Source organism: Triticum aestivum, chromosome 7A (genome assembly GCF_018294505.1).
Source record: "Triticum aestivum cultivar Chinese Spring chromosome 7A, IWGSC CS RefSeq v2.1, whole genome shotgun sequence".
NCBI lineage: Eukaryota > Viridiplantae > Streptophyta > Magnoliopsida > Poales > Poaceae > Triticum > Triticum aestivum.
In genome coordinates this window covers 693,057,119-693,072,923 of record NC_057812.1, presented here as the reverse complement: position 1 = coordinate 693,072,923, position 15,805 = coordinate 693,057,119, and the positions used below count along the sequence as shown (strand labels likewise).

The 15,805-nt window shown below is 46.9% G+C and overlaps 3 protein-coding genes across 4 annotated transcripts; 2 read left to right on the top strand and 1 right to left on the bottom strand.

The window, feature by feature from the left end:
• The first annotated feature begins 266 nt into the window (after nucleotides 1-266).
• Nucleotides 267-1,290, top strand: LOC123154836 (protein GLUTAMINE DUMPER 5-like). The gene has a single exon (XM_044573464.1). The coding sequence runs from the start codon at nucleotides 498-500 to the stop codon at nucleotides 1,116-1,118; it is 621 nt and encodes a 206-aa protein (XP_044429399.1). The 5' UTR covers nucleotides 267-497; the 3' UTR covers nucleotides 1,119-1,290.
• A 3,071-nt stretch (nucleotides 1,291-4,361) lies between these two features.
• LOC123154834 (protein GLUTAMINE DUMPER 1) lies at nucleotides 4,362-5,299 on the top strand. Its single transcript, XM_044573462.1, has one exon. The coding sequence runs from the start codon at nucleotides 4,446-4,448 to the stop codon at nucleotides 5,052-5,054; it is 609 nt and encodes a 202-aa protein (XP_044429397.1). The 5' UTR covers nucleotides 4,362-4,445; the 3' UTR covers nucleotides 5,055-5,299.
• Nucleotides 5,300-12,354: 7,055 nt separating this feature from the next.
• On the bottom strand, nucleotides 12,355-15,581 carry LOC123149392 (uncharacterized). 2 transcript variants are annotated; one of them, XR_006474619.1, is made up of 5 exons: nucleotides 14,538-15,581; nucleotides 14,253-14,450; nucleotides 13,904-14,183; nucleotides 12,937-13,225; nucleotides 12,355-12,801 (listed from the first exon to the last, which is right to left on the bottom strand). XR_006474619.1 is itself a non-coding variant. In XM_044569045.1 (4 exons), the coding sequence occupies exons 1-4, from the start codon at nucleotides 15,498-15,500 to the stop codon at nucleotides 13,200-13,202; spliced, it is 1,467 nt and encodes a 488-aa protein (XP_044424980.1). In that variant the 5' UTR covers nucleotides 15,501-15,581; the 3' UTR covers nucleotides 12,355-13,199. The 2 variants fall into 2 exon arrangements, 1 of the variants encoding a protein (XP_044424980.1); XM_044569045.1 differs by having other exon boundaries at nucleotides 12,355-13,225.
• Between the last annotated feature and the right edge of the window lie 224 nt (nucleotides 15,582-15,805).

The following is a 15,805-nucleotide window of genomic DNA, read 5'->3' as shown; positions in this document are numbered from 1 at the left end:
TAAGAGCACATATCACTTAATAGAAAAACTAACGTATTGAAAGCGGCTTAACAAAATGTACGTAACTGCAATTTCTAGCCAATGCACTCCACTACATTTGAAGGAATATTAGAAAAAATGGCCAGAAGATGATCCAAAGCTCTAACTAGGATTTACTGAGGGTTGGTATCAGACCGGCCTTACAATAAGACCCTTAAGTCATGCATGATCTCTCACATGACAAATACACACAAAACATTTCCTGGCGGTTTCGCCTCAAAAAGGGGTGGTATCTAAAACAGAGTACACACCTCCAGAAAAGAATTCGCCCATTGATATTTTTTATTCCTCGGCATCATAAATAAACAATACTCCAATGTTTTGTGAGTATTTTTCTCCGGAGGGCCTCCTTTCCTATATATATCCATCACATTTCCCACACACACACAGGAGAAAAACAGAGCAACAAAGTCATCAGGTGCAACTCCTCTGCTGCGCAACAGACACCAAGACACACCATGAGGCCCGGGGCCGAGTTCGTCACCATGAGCCACCGCGCGGGAGCGCCGACGGCGGCGCCGGGGCATGGGCTGATGAACGGGACGGCGGCGCCGCATTCGACGTGGCAGTCACCGGTGCCGTACCTGTTCGGCGGGCTGGCGGCCATGCTGGGGCTCATCGCCCTGGCGCTGCTCATCCTGGCGTGCTCCTACTGGAAGCTCTCCGGGTACCTCGACGGCGACCGGGACGGCCAGGCGGCGGGGGACGCCGACGGGGAGAAGGGCTCGGCGTCTGGCGCGGCCAGGCCGGCCATGGATTTTCTCGAGCACGTGGTGGTCATCATGGCCGGCGACGAGCGGCCCACGTTCCTCGCCAAGCCGGTCACCAGCCGGGCCGCCGAAGCGGAGCTCGCGGCCGCAACGGCTCCTGAGGCGAGCCCGCGCGCCGGCGACGACGGGCAGGAGAAGAAGGTGGACGAGCAGGGCTGCGAGGTGATCTCGCAGCTCGGAGGCGACCCCGCCGACTCGGCGAGCCGGAGCCGCGACCGCCAAGACGCGGCGAGCCACAGCCATGACAACCACCACCACCATGACCATGAGAGCAGCAGCACGACGGCACTACAAGAAAGCTCGCAATAAAAGCAGCCGCCTTTTGTTCGCTTCAGCTTTCCCTTTTTTGAGGCTGCTTTTCTTCCCCACTCCTTCTTCCTCCTCTAGATTTAGGCTGGGCTGTGTAGATTCTTGGCGTGATTGGTCAAGTGAAAATTAACGGAGATATCTACGCGAGACTTGAAAGTTTTGCCAATGGAAAGATATATGGAGCATCATGCTCTGCTCCAGTTACAGCTCTCTGAAGAAATGGACAACACTCCACACCATCATTCCCCATCTTTCGGTAGCTTACAGCACCTTTAAGTTGGAACAAATATTGATTACATTGAAATCCAAAGTGACTTGTACTGGGGGACAAGAATGAGCACTGATTGAATTCAGATTCTTTGCTTTTTGTAAATGCAGCTGTCCTGCAGCAAATCAGCAGTCCCACATGCTCAAGCAACGTAGGGATGGCACCAGGTCCGTCGGCCCACGGGCCCAGCACTCACTGCACATTTTTTTCTCTGGATAAAAAGGTGGGCCATGGTCCAAAACTTGTTCAAGAAACAAACAAGGCGGCATGAAGCAAGCCTCGTCCAGGATACAACACTCACTGCACATGACAAAAAATGAAAGCATGCCAAAAAAAAGAGAAAAAAGAAAGAGGAGCACCGCCGCGACGCCTAGGGCGGCTCAGATGGCACCTTAGGGAACCGCCACCGGTGCCTCCTCCTCCACCCCTCTTCCCACGTTTCCGATGGTGCACCGCCGAGCAAACCACGTGGTCAGTGATGGTGGGACCATTGTTTTTGGTCGGACGTGGAGGATTCCCCGGCGCGGGCAAGCGGGCCCTACAAGCCATCGAGATTTTGTGGTCTCCCCGATGGCCCCACGTAGGCGCTCCGTGGAAGATGTCGCGGTGACGCGGGATCAAGCATCCGGTTCTGCGGGTGCGTGTCATGCCACATCAGCGGTTCGTTGGCCACGTTTAGCGGTGCATCACGTCACTGCATATGGCTTCCGCCGCAATTGGTACTACGTAAGGTAGAACCGTAGCACAGTTATAGTATCAATAACTATTAAGCAATCTTTGGAGTTGTATGAAAAGTAATTGCATCATAAGAAAATTGATGTCCTTCCATCATGGAACAAAATTGAAGTATTGGAAGCACACAAATACATCGAAAGCTATGTAATTTCTAGGTTGCAAGTTATATAAGGAAGCAATATCAAGATAAGAATGATTGGATGTTGAAGTGAAGGTAACTGATAAGTAGACAGCTATATCAACTAATTAATGGATGGTTGCCAAATATGACATTGCCATACAGCATTGATCACGATAATCTGGAACCATTTCGAGTGCTCATTTTAGAACCACAATCTTTGGTTCTAAAATGAAATTGTTCCCATGCATCCACGAAGAACTTCCGGATTAATACAAACTTTGGATTTTCTTTGCTTCTATTTTATGATCGAGTGAAATAAAGCATTGTTGATTTCTTTGCGGCGACGAGTTAATACAAAGCCGGAAGGTAAATGAAAAACACATTTAACAATCCATCTCTACCTCTATCCACATTCCGCACACAAAATCAATTAATTTTTAACTCCTTTCTTGAAAAAAAACTGCACTAATAAAGTAATAATATTGTAACCCCATAATTTAGAAACCTTGTTTATTTCTATTAAAAAATAACAAGATAAAATATTTAATGATCTCCCTCATGAAGCATACTATTCAATAAGAAGGTTGGTAGCTTAAATTTCGTTATGTGCCTGGAATTTGTGCACTAACACACGTGGTAGAATCAAGGCCAAACCCAAAGCTAAACTATTCACAACCCCGTGCCAAAGGAAACTTTTGAAGTTCTTAATACTTTAGTTGTAATGACTAGTGCATGGATGATTGATCCATTCAGCGGTCCCTCTTGCCTAACTATTTGAACCCAACACAACATAGCTAATTACTTAGTTAACATTTTTTTTCCAATTCTCAACAGTTTATTTTTATTTTATCTTTGTTAGGTAAAAGCATCAAAGCTTGTTGCAAAAGTGAATTACTGAAAGCGCACAACTATAGCAAAATGTACATAATTGAATATTCTAGCCAGTAAGTTATGTACGAAGCGATATCAGGATAGAGGATGCTTGTAAGTTGATCAAGAAGGTCTGACGGGAATTTAATTAGTATTTAGCAAATTAATGATTAATAACTCCTTAAGTCAGCTTAGTTCACTTCCTTACGAGTGGATGTACAACCCACACATTGAAGTTCAAGTCCTCACATGCACCGAGTTTGGGTTCTTACTATTGAAAACAAAAAAATGTAGGGTCACCCAAAAAGTAACAACTTATCTAGTCAATTGACGTAATATGAATTGATGCGTCAACAACATATAGCATTGACCCGTATCCTCGGAAGCCGTCTCTAGTGCTCATTCTAGAACTACGATTGCTGGCTCTAAAGATAGTTACATTTATCCGGAGAGAACTTTGCATTAATCTAATGGAAGATCTGGAGAATTTTCGTTACATCTATTCCCTGTTGGCTTCTTCTCACCAACTACTTTATGTGAAAATCTAAGCCGCGGAGGGAACTGAATAACGTACTTTATATTCCTCATTGCAAAGAATAATCTACAATTCATAACCCCACCCGCATCGCGAAAAAGGGACTCACCTCTCTCCGCCCCTCCTTCCAAGAAAGAACGCACCAGAAGTTGAAACTGTTTCGCCATGACAATCTTACCCCCATATAACCACATTCCCCTCGACCATATCCCACCGGCATTCAACTCGCCTGTTTTGCCTCGCCGTGCTTTTGGCCGAAATCACGGATGCGGTTACTGGAAGGAGAGTCAAACATCGCTGGCACTGAGTGGATTAAATTAACCAGTTCCTCTACAAACATGGGTATAACGAGAAGTTCTCCCATCGATCGCACCTCCGTTTGTCTGTGACGAAAAAATCACACCATGTTTTCATGATCAGAGGCGGAAACCCTATGCCAAAATAACATGTCATTCGAAAATTGATACTGCCTTTGACATTTGATACGACAACTTGACACTAAAGGGGTGTATCTCTTGCAAATATCTAGCAACAGAGTTCACAGCTCCAACCAAAAAAAAAATCCCTTTGGTCTTTTGATATTCCTTGGCGTCACAAATGGACAGTACCCCCTGAATAAATAAATAAATAAATGAAGAATACTGTGGAGTTTTGTAAACATTTCTCCCCACCTCTCCTATAAATACATCCCATTTCCCTCTCACCCCTCCCACACCACCACCCCCAACACAAACAAGCCAGAGACAGCACAAACTGATCAGGCGCAGCTCCTCTGCACGCCTTCACACCAACACAGCCATGAGGCCCGGAGCAGAGTTCTTGGCCGTGAGCCGCCTCGCGGGGGCGCCGACGGCGACGGCGCCGCCGCACTCGGCGTGGCAGTCGCCGGTGCCGTACCTCTTCGGCGGGCTGGCGGCGATGCTGGGCCTCATCGCCTTCGCGCTGCTCATCCTCGCCTGCTCCTACTGGAAGCTCTCCGGGTTCCTCGACGGCGCCTCCGATGGCCAGGCGGCGGGCGACGCCGACGGGGAGAAGGCCTCGGCGTCCGGCGCGTCCAAGCCGGCCCCGGATTTCCAGGAGCACGTGGTGGTCATCATGGCCGGCGACGAGCGGCCCACGTTCCTCGCCAAGCCGGTCACCAGCCGGGCCGCCGAGGCGGAGCTCGCGGCCGCAGCGGCGCCTGACGCGAGCGCGCGCGACGGCGAAGGCCAGGAGGAGACGGCGGACGAGCAGGGCGGCGAGGCGAGCTCGCACCCCGGCGCCGACGCGGCGAGCCGGAGCCGTGATCACCACGAAGACGCGGCGGGCCAGAGTGGCGACCATGATCACGACGCGGCGAGCCACCACCACCATGACCAAGACCTCGAGAGCAGCGGCACGACGGCGCTGCAAGAAAGCCGGCAATAAAAGCGGCCGCCAGCCATTCATTCGCTTCAGCTTTCCCTTTTTCCCGGGCAGCTTTTCCTCTCTCCCCACCCCATCATCTTCCTCCTCCCGTCCCGGTGCTGCTAGTGCTAGATTTAGGCTGGAGCGTGTAGTAGATTCTTGGCGTGATTAGTCGGACAGAAACAAAAGAAAATCAATGGAGATATGTATATGAGAAGAAACTTGAGAGCTTTGGCAATCGATCGAAAGCCGCTTTGGCCCCTGAATCTCCGGAACAAGATCACAAGCATCACACCACTCTGCTCCGAAGAAACGGACAGCGGCCCATCCCCATCCACGCCATCGCCCCGGCTCTCTTTCGGTAACTTACAACAACTTTCAGCTGGATTACGATGAGTAGCTGGACTCCATTTGGTTGTATATGCGGAGAAAAGCATATGCAAATCGAACGACTCCACCTCCACCTCCACTTCTCGATTGCACTGCAGCTAGGCCGCCAGCAGTGGCGCTAACGTAAGCGGACACCGTGACTTTGTGCGCGCACCAGCTTTGTCGGCCCAGCGCTCACTGAGCATGACACCTCCTTGCTTGTGTGCGAGGGATGCCTATCTGGAAATGGCATTGGCACTTAATGTTAGCCTCCGATCCATATTACTTGTCGCTGAAACGGATGTATTCAGTGCTAGATACATATGTTTCGATGAAAAATAATATGAATCCGAAGGAGTACTAGTTAAACATAATTTGATACTCAAAAAATAATTAGACGGAATTCTGCTTATCTGGAAATGGCACTGGCACTTAATGTTAGCACTGGTTAAACAGAATTCTGCTTTGGTGTTGATTGGATGGCGGACCGGACCTCTTTCGGTGTGCAATGGAAACGGTACGGCTCAGAAGAAGGAGAGTTCGAGGCTTGCAAGCTAGTAGTACAGGTGTAGTGCCGTGGAACTGCATTTTGGCATGTGTGTGTGCACCTGCCGGTTGATGATCTGGATCGGCGAGCAGCGTGGCAACACGCGTCGGGCAGGTATGAACAGAGCCGGAAAATGCTGGCGTGATAGCTAGGGTCTACAGGAGCAGGAGACATTGTGATGGACTCTGGTCCATGCATGCAGAGCGCAGTGGGTCTGGCTCATGGACTCATGGTCCAGTCCAATTCTTGCCAAGATGCCAAGCTCATGGCCATGGCAGTCTCCACTCCACGCGTTCTTGTCCCCAGCACGTACCAGCAGAGCTGCCAAGTAAGATGAGTGTTTTTCCTCTTACCCCAAATTCTTACATCTTCTGACCGTTGGATGATTTGGAACGAACGGAACGCCGTGTATCTACTGTTAGCCTATTTTGCTTACAAGCATAAACAGGTTTTATCATTTATGCCATTAGTTGTGTCTCACTAGTCAGTTTTGTCGTTAGAAGTTACAACTGCTCAAAAATGCCATCGTTTTGTGAGATGCTTGCTCAAAAATATCATTCGATATCTAAAAAATGTCATCGTTCCATTATATGTTTGCTTAAAAATGCCTTTAGAGTATCTACAACCGCAATAGCCAAATCCGGCCCCTTAAATGCCTACGGGCATGCCTCATATTTGCCACTCCGCGTATCTCATATCGGGCGCCTTATATCCATACTACACACCATCATACGTGATCAAATGACGGACAACAAAAATCGTCTGCGAAAGAACACAAGATCGACTGTAAACAGACATTAACAAACTTCGCCACATCCAAAAGATCATAGTACGGCTCAAAAGAAGAACACTTCGATGCTTGCAAGCTACAGCCTACAGGTAGTAGCACACCAGTACAAATAGTACATTTTGGCATGCGTGCATATCGCCCGATTGATGATCTGGATCGGTGAATGAGGTGGCAACACGCGTCGGCCAGGAAAGAACATAGCCAGATAGTCGGAGTCTACAGTGGTACGGGCCATGGTGGTGGTCTCTGGCCTGTCCATGCAGAGCGCGGTGGGTCAGTGCTCAAGACTCGGGCTCATGGTCCAGGCGAAATTTTGGGCATGATGCCAAGCTCATGGCCATGGCTGTCTCCACTCTCCACTCCCCACCACCTTTGTGGCCACCCAATCCTTGCATGTCCAGTGTTTTTCCTTTTTAACCACCCAATCCTTGCATGTCCTGGAGCAGATTCGCTGCGGCTTCGGTTACCGCGACACTGTTGCGCCGAGTGAAACATACGGCATGAGAATTCGTGATTCTGACAGAGAAATGTGATTCACCATGCATTTCCCTTTGTTCCCACGCACGACACGGTCTATTCTGCTCCTACTACTTGCCGGGCATATACAGCACTCCATCCATACGTACGTATTCTGACGAGGGAATAGATAGATATGGACGGGGAATTCCTATGGACGGATGGGGGGTCCTCTTCCTAGGTTCGTACGTGGCCGGCTTCGCTCCCACTTCCGGCCGGCCGATTCCGACGAGCGAGCGAGCGAGCATAACTAGGAACATAGTAGCATTCCCTCTGGAGAAATGTGATTCATGATCCCACTTCTTCCATTTCCCACGCACGATCGGTGCTGCTACTTCTTCCATTTCCCACGCATGATCCCACTTCTCCCATGTTGATCCTTTCCTTCCCAGGTACGTGGCCGCCTTCGTTCCCACCTCAGGCAGGCAGGCCGATTCCGACGAGCTAGGAGGATCAACATGGGAGTAGCATTTCTCCGGGCGCGCGGGCGGGGGAATGGAACTTCCGTTGCGCCGGGGATTCGGATATATTCCGCGTTCTCCTAGTGGTGCCGTGCTGTCCCCGGTAGCAGTGGTTGCTTTCTTGCACTAGTGGCCTGAAGGAGTGGCCTACCAGGACCAGGAGTGGCAGCATGCCGGCCTTGTCAGCTGGGTGATGATCCTTTCTTTTTTTTTTTTTTTGAAATGTGGGTGATGATCCTTTCGGTGAGATGCCTAGCTGCGTTGGGTGCGCGCCTCTTCTCCGTCAACTTGCCGTCGCGGTGGCGGATTTGATTCGGCCGAAAGGGGTCTTCTCCGTCAACCTGCATCCATCGGAGCCGGGTCGGGGTCGCGCAGAGTCTGAAGCTTTTTTATGTTCAAACCTGCAGCAGAAAGTGCATATATGCTTCTCCCCAAGGTAGATGAAGGATTTTTACTCCACTAAATCTTGGTCGGACCTAGCCCAACTCCTAAATCTAACAGAGTAAAAACTAAATTTTCATAAGTTCAACATAGTTTCGGTTTAAACAACCGAAATTCCTCTTTTTTTTTTGTCGGGGTAAAAAGCAACTGAAATTAGACACATAATATACATATAATCATCCGCCGAAACATAGTGTAATTTTTAAACCTAAGCATGAAATTAAACCTAAAACTAAACATGAATTTAAACTGAACTAAACATCGTCGTCAACCTTGTAGAGGGCGAGCCAATCCGCCCACGACATCCCACCACCCATGGGGTCCAGCCCTGTGCCGTCGTCGCCACAGTCGGGGAAGATGTGCTGCCGTTCTTCAATGCCGAAGTCCCCCTTGTTGTTGCCGCAATCATTGCCGCCGTGCTCCTCGTCGTCGGAGGGGATGATGACCTCCCGTCAACCGCGCGCTCCGCGAACATCTTCCTTTCGGCCTCCACCAGCTCGAGGTGCCGGTGGCGGAGGTCTGCCATGTACTCCTCATCAGCGGCCTCCGTCGTGATGTGCTCTCTCGCCTCTCGGTCCTCCCTAGCCACTGCCGCACTCACCACACCCGGTGGCAGCGGGTCAAGCTCGATGGGTGCCATCCCTCACGGGAAGTTGAGGCGCACCGCGGCGCCTTTACAGCCTGACCTGCCACTAGTCGTACTCGAGGGCGGCAAGCTGGCCATGTGGACATATGTGCTGTGAAAATCGAGTTTCTACAACATCTTCCGAGACATACGAAGGTTGAATAGTGTGCACTTCAGCAAGTATTTTTCTAAACGGTGAATAATGCTTGGTAGAGATAAAAGAAAACTTCCCAGCTTCTGCACAGAAAAAAAAAACTGAAATTTTAGGTTAAAAACATCGAGAATCAGGAAGAACTTTCTCCAAGTCACATGGTCTTCCGACGACATGGCACAAAGGCTGGACAACAGTCCGCGGATATGAATGAGTACAACAAGTCACGATACAAAATCCGCACATATGGTGGGGCCATTAAAGCAACGGCATCGATGGGAATACCAACACCACCCTCCAGGGAAAAACAAGCCCCTACCACCAAGTGGGTCCATTATTCTAAAGACCACCTCCTTGGTGATAGCCGCAAGAAGAATGCTGAACATGATCTATTGTGACGAGATCTGAAGGGTTGTATGTGTACAACTTTGAGCTTCTGAAAACCAACACCAACACTCGAAAGGACACCACATCATTAGAAAAGTGGTTGAGAAGCATTTACCAGGAACACCGATGTTGTCATCGATGATGTTGCTAGAATGAACAGGGGCTAAATATAGTAACCTGAAGAAAGGGCATACTATCCTAATTGAAAAATGATACCAAATAGATCAAAATCACGATCCTCCAAATGCCGGGGAGACTTTGCTGGAGGAGAACGAACCACAATCGATTGCTAGACCAATCCTGACGGCACATTACGGGTTTTAGCGCTTCTCATGCCCCAAACAAGGATTAGAATTGAGCCAACCCATTATGGGTAGTGTTTTTATTTTCATCCAACCTTTTAGTTTCCTCCTTTTGTTTTGTGTTTCCCTTTTTGCCTCTTTTTATTCTCTGTTTTTTTCCTTTTGGGCGGGAAATAGACAGTAAATTCTCTAAATTGTAGGGATACTAATCTAGTTGTGCACGGACATTTTTCTGAATTCTAAAGTTTTTCTTTGAGAACCTGAACAGTTTTCTGGTGAACATAAGGTTTTTGTTAAATACGTGAATATTTTCTTTAAACACATAAATATTTTTTCAATAAATGAACTTTTTAAACCGGAGATAACCATTTTTGGAACACACTGCCATTCTTTATTTTCTGGAATATATTTGTATGTAATTTTTTCAGAATAATACTCTCTTATTAAAGAAACTTTTCAAGAAAAAAATACTAAGTATATTCGGCTGGCCCATAGAATAAAGTTACTTAACTAAATATTTTTCCCAGGTAAATTACAAAGCATATTGTGTTGGCCCATATTGTAACCTTGTGCTTTATACTATAAGGAGCTCCCGGTCCTCCAGCCCACCCTTGTTGCCAGGGTTATTTCTCGCCTATTGTGAGATATCCTTCACCATTGTCTTTAGCTATCGACAAATGTGTCACTCCGACACTGTAGATCTTCTAAATGGTTCTAGAATTGTTCTATAGCCATTTCAGACCGGTTTTAAAACCTTCCGTTTTGTTTTTTATTCTTCTTTCATTTCAATGTGTTTTTCAATCGGGTTTTCTTCTTCTTCTTTTTACTTATCTTTGTTTTCTTTTTATTTTCATTACATAAGGTTTTCAACACAGGTTGTACATTTTCCGTGTACATCTCAAACATTTTTTATACACATTGAGCATATTTGCAATATATGATTTTTTTAATTAATGTTTTGAAGTTTTTTTCCATCCGTGTTTTACAAATATACGTTAAAATAATTTTTTAAATGATGTGGAATATCTTTTAAAACTATGTGAAAAATTTGTATATTATATACCACGAACATAATGTGCAAACATTATTTTAAATGTAACATTCATTTTTAATGGTATCCGACTTTTTAAAAATTATAGGAAATTTTTAAAATTGTATAAAGAATATTAAAAAAATGTAACCGATATTTTTTGAATACCCTGAATTTTTAAAATTTCGTAAACATTTTTCTATCGCTATCAACATATTTTTGATAATGTGCTATTTTGTTACATATTTTTAAGTAAATCCATGTTTTGGAATATATGTATTTATAATATTTTTCGAACTAACCTACAAGATGTTACTTGGGCCGGCACAATAGCAGCGACGGGAAAGGAGCCATTGAGGCGAGACCTCCTTCGTCATCGCTGGATGCTTAATTGTTCAAGTTCCTGAACCGGTTTTTTTTCTTGTTACTTATTTATTGGCTTTTCTAATTTATTGTTATTATTTATCAATTAAGTTTTTCTAAAAATATTCATACTTTTTTCGAAAATCAAAATTCATACTTTTATTAGAAAATGCTTACAATATAGAAAACTATTAAAAATAGAAACACGTAAGAATTGTCGGCCCTGTGCTCACTGAACATGACACCTTCCTTGTGCGAGGGATGGATGCTTATCTGGAAATGGCACTGGCACTTAATGTTAGCACTGGTTAAGCAGAATATTCCTTTGGCCATGGCTGTCTCCACTCTCCACGGATTCCACTCCCCACCACCTTTGTGGCCATGGCCACGTAGCAGCCAAGTTAAGATAAGCATAAGATCAGTGTTTTTCCTTTTTAACCGCCCAATCCTTGCATGCGGCTTCAGTTACCGCGACACTGTTGCGTCGAGTGAAACATTACGCCGTGAGATTTCGTGATGGAGAAGTGGGAGTATGATTCATGTTACATTTCCCTTTGTTCCCACGCACGGAACGATCGATTCTGCTGCTACTCCCTCTGTTTCAAAATAGATGACTTAACTTTGTGCTAACTTTTTGCCACGGCATATACAACACTCCATCTATACGCATTCTGATGAGTCGATAGAGATATGGACGGGCGGGGCGCGGGGGATCCTTCCTAGGTTCGTACGTACGTGGCCGGCTTCGCTCCCACTTCCGACCAGCTTATGCCGACGGGAGATGTGATTCATGCTACATTTCCATTGGTCCCCACGCAGCGACGCTGCTTGGCAAAGAAATCCATACATGTTGGAAATATGAGCAATTTACCAAATGGTTTTATTAGCAGGGAGTATATTGTATCTGCAACAATCAATCGATAGAAGTTTCCATTCACTTCAAAACAAATGCATTGGAAAGATGCAAGGTCATCATTTCTCTCCTTTTTAATTACCCCGCCCCTAATGACCTAAGGGCATGTAGAATGTGAGGAGACCATGTGTTCAGTGTTATTGGTCTTGATTATCGTGTGATAAGAGAGAAGCATTTTTATTTACTTTGAAGTGTATTCGGAGATAGAAGTACATTTTTTTGTGGAGAAATTTTAAATGCCAAACGCACACTTATTCATGGATGAAAGGAGTAACATAAGCACCGAACTGGCTAAATGCTACTCCCTTCGTCCTAAGATGCTAATGCTACTCCCTTCATCCTAAGATGTTATTACAACCAACGTACTCATATATTGGTTGTATAACATCTTATATTATGGGGCGGAGGGAGTAATGAATTACCATGTGAAGTGGCATCATCTACCGCAGTTTTATTTATTTATTTTGGAATAACGTTTGAGCTTCATTGCCTGATGATGTTCATGGGCATGCACAAAGGATTCTGAGGATCCGAAAGCCTTACATGTCTCACTTCACAAAAAAGAGGCACAAAATTTTACAAGGCCTGATGGCGTTCAGCGGAGTAGTCGTTGTACCAGACTGCCCAACGGTGTTACAAACTCATCTTTTGCTGTAGTTTCTCACTCAAGCCGAATAACCACGCCTTTGCCGTCGGCGTTGTATCAGCAATCAGAGCTTCAAAGAGTTCTGAATCAACGGCAGCCCGGATACCCCTCGCCATATATCGCACACGGGCAACAAGCGTCGCCAGTAATCAACTTCCGCCTTGCATATCTCATACCCAGCCATCGACGCAATGCTCCTGTTGCATCTACACAAGATGACACATATTCTGCTAAAACAGAAGTGACACAAAGATGCATCTTCAGTCCATCATATAAGGTGCAGTAGTTGGAAAAGAAGGGATAATTCTCAGTTTAAGATACTGAGCTATATATCTCAGAGCCGTTTGGTTCATCTATCACACCTATAAGCAGAAAGAGCTGTGATGGGAAGAACATTCACTGCAGATCATTTTACTCCCGCTGAAAACATGCAGTGCGTCGTCGCAATGAAACAACGCAAAATAGGAGTTCAAACCATAGGCTTAACATGATAATCAGCTTGACTGACGTCACTGGTAGAGTGCATTAACTTCAATAGTCGAACGACACAGAAACCATACAAGATTTATCTGAACACCCTGTATATGGCTAGTACAGTACACTGGCAAAAGAGCACGCCAGATGATCAGTTGAAGCAACCAAACATTAGCCCTGCGGAGGAGACAAATTGAAACAAGCCCCGATCAGTGCCGCGACAAGGAAATGTGGAGTTATATGTATAGGACTGTTGTCAAATATAACACAATATGCTGAAAGCAGAAAGAAACCCAAAGGTCAATGAAAAATTCAGATGAGACAACTAACTTCAGGTAATCTAGAAACTGTCCTTTTGCTACTGAATACTGATGCAAAACATATAATGTAAGTTATTGCAAATAAAAAGGAATACATGCTGACAACAGAAAGAAATAGCAAAGTACTTGCCGAAGAGAGTTTGTACCAAACCCCCAAGGCCAACGAATTCAGATGGGACAACTTCATCGCCAAGAAAACCAAATACAAACAAAAAACAGTAGGGCAAGATCAATAAAGAAGATTGTGAAATGCAAAAGAAAAATTTAGGTATAAGGAAGCCTGAGTAAAAATATTGAATTTTCCTCATCAACCAATCCACCATTCAATTTCTATTTCTACTAAAACATGAGGGTGTGATCACAGAAATTCGACCAAAATATAGTATGTTTAATTAGCTAATAAATAGGACACGCCCAACCAAACTCTATAATTGGCATGTCAACGCCACATTTTCAACGAATCTTACACAATGATTATAACTATCTCTGTTTTATCTAGAAGGATGCTAATAATGCATGCCAAACATATACTCACCAGAGCTGTCATAAACATCACATTCCACAGAAGAACATGCCTTGAAGATGTTGTGTATCTTTGCGCATCCATCATTACTTGCCGGGGTCTCTTGTGACAGCTTCACAATCATTCTTTTTAGCATCGGTGCACATCCGATTATCAATTTCAGTAAATCAAACTCATGATCCTTTCCTTCGAAGCCATTGAACTCCACTTCTTCGAGAGCAGCCAAGCAGATAATTTGGGACTTCCAGTTCGGAAACTCACAAGGACAAAGTGGCAGGCATCCTCCTTTCATCTAAAACCCAAAAATGTTGAATACCCACACAATGTATTATTAGGGTATATAAGAAGAGCAAAGAATTACCGCTGATCTCTCTAGGACGACCTTAAGCCTCCGCGTAGCAGTACGAATCCGATCCATCCCAAGGAAATGAAACACAAACGCTCCAAAAGCATGCCCCTTTGCTGTGAGATGCAGCTCTAAAACAGAGAAGGCGGCAACCATATGTTTCTCTATCTCCTGCGTGAAGTTGCCCGCCTCGGCGTGCAAAAGAGACGTGTCCTGAAAAAACAATTTGCAAAGATGTATATCATTCACAAAATTAATTTACTCAGAGCTTGCAGCAGATTGAGCAGTAGAGGGGCGCACCGCCCAGGCATGAATTTGCAGCGAGGATATCTGTTCTTGTGTGTCTGCTGTCTGCAGCCGCAGCCGCACCTTGTTGATGCCCCAAAGACCAAACACAACATACGGCCCCAAGTAATAGCAGTGCCACGAAACCTTTTCCACCAATGGTGCCAAGACAGAGGTGCCGATCAGCTCCATCGTGCTAAATGACATGCTCAATTGCTTAAGCACGGGCGCGACGATGACGACACGCTGTGTCAGGCTGAGCTCGCGGCACACAACGAGCTCCTGCAGCGACGAGGAGCTGACCCTGACGTCGCACTTATGGTTGGGAAACAAAGCCCTGCAGAGGCGGAGCGTGCGCAGGCGCGGGCAGCAGGAGAGCAAGGCGTCGAGGTCGGTGATGCAGTACGTCAGGGACAGCGCCTCGAGTGCGGGGAACTCGGCGCCGGCCGGCACGCGGAGGGAGAAGGGGGAGGCGAAGTCCAGCGCGATGGACGTGGCGCCGTCGAAGCGAGGCAGGTCGACGGCGAGGCGGGAACGGCCGATTAAGCCGGCGGGGAGGCGGAATTCGAGACTCTCCGGCTCGAGCCGCGCGGCGGCGCGGAGCAGCGAGTTGACGCCGGCGCTGTCTACCCGGTGCTTCTTGGGGTTGGGATTGGGAAAGCCCCAGCTGCGCCGCTGCCTCTGGGGGACGCGGATCTTGAGGAGGGAAACCGCGGGCGGCGGAGGAGGGACGCGGCCGAGCGCCGCCTCGATCGAGGGGAAGGGCACGTCGCGGAGGACGATCTGGCGGAGGCGGGCCCAGAGGCCGCGCCACCGGCGGGAGAGGACTCCGGTGCGGGCGGCGGCGGCGGCGCAAGGGAGGCGGGCGAGGACGAGGAGGAGCACGTCGTCGGGGAGGGCGCTGATTCGGTCCGCTCCGTCGCCCGTGCCATCTGGCTCCTGGCCCGAACTCCGGCGAGGCCCCGAGCTCGCCCCCATCGACGCCCGGATCTCACCCACCAGGTGGGGACTGTGCAGTCGACCTATCTCACTCTGAGCAAGTACGAGGTTCCACCAACATCCCCTTCTGGTCCTTTTTTTTTAAAAAAAAAATAGCCCAGCCCAGCGTTGATGTGTGCTAGATTCTCATAAAAAAAATCTTATTTATGGACATATAAGTTTGCCTCAAAAAGAAAGATAGACATGTAAGCTGTTTTCTTCACGAAAAATAAAACAATGAAGCTTGTATCATCGTCTTGACTTAGCGCCTCGTCCGGGGTGTGCTAGCAAGAAGATGAGGGGGC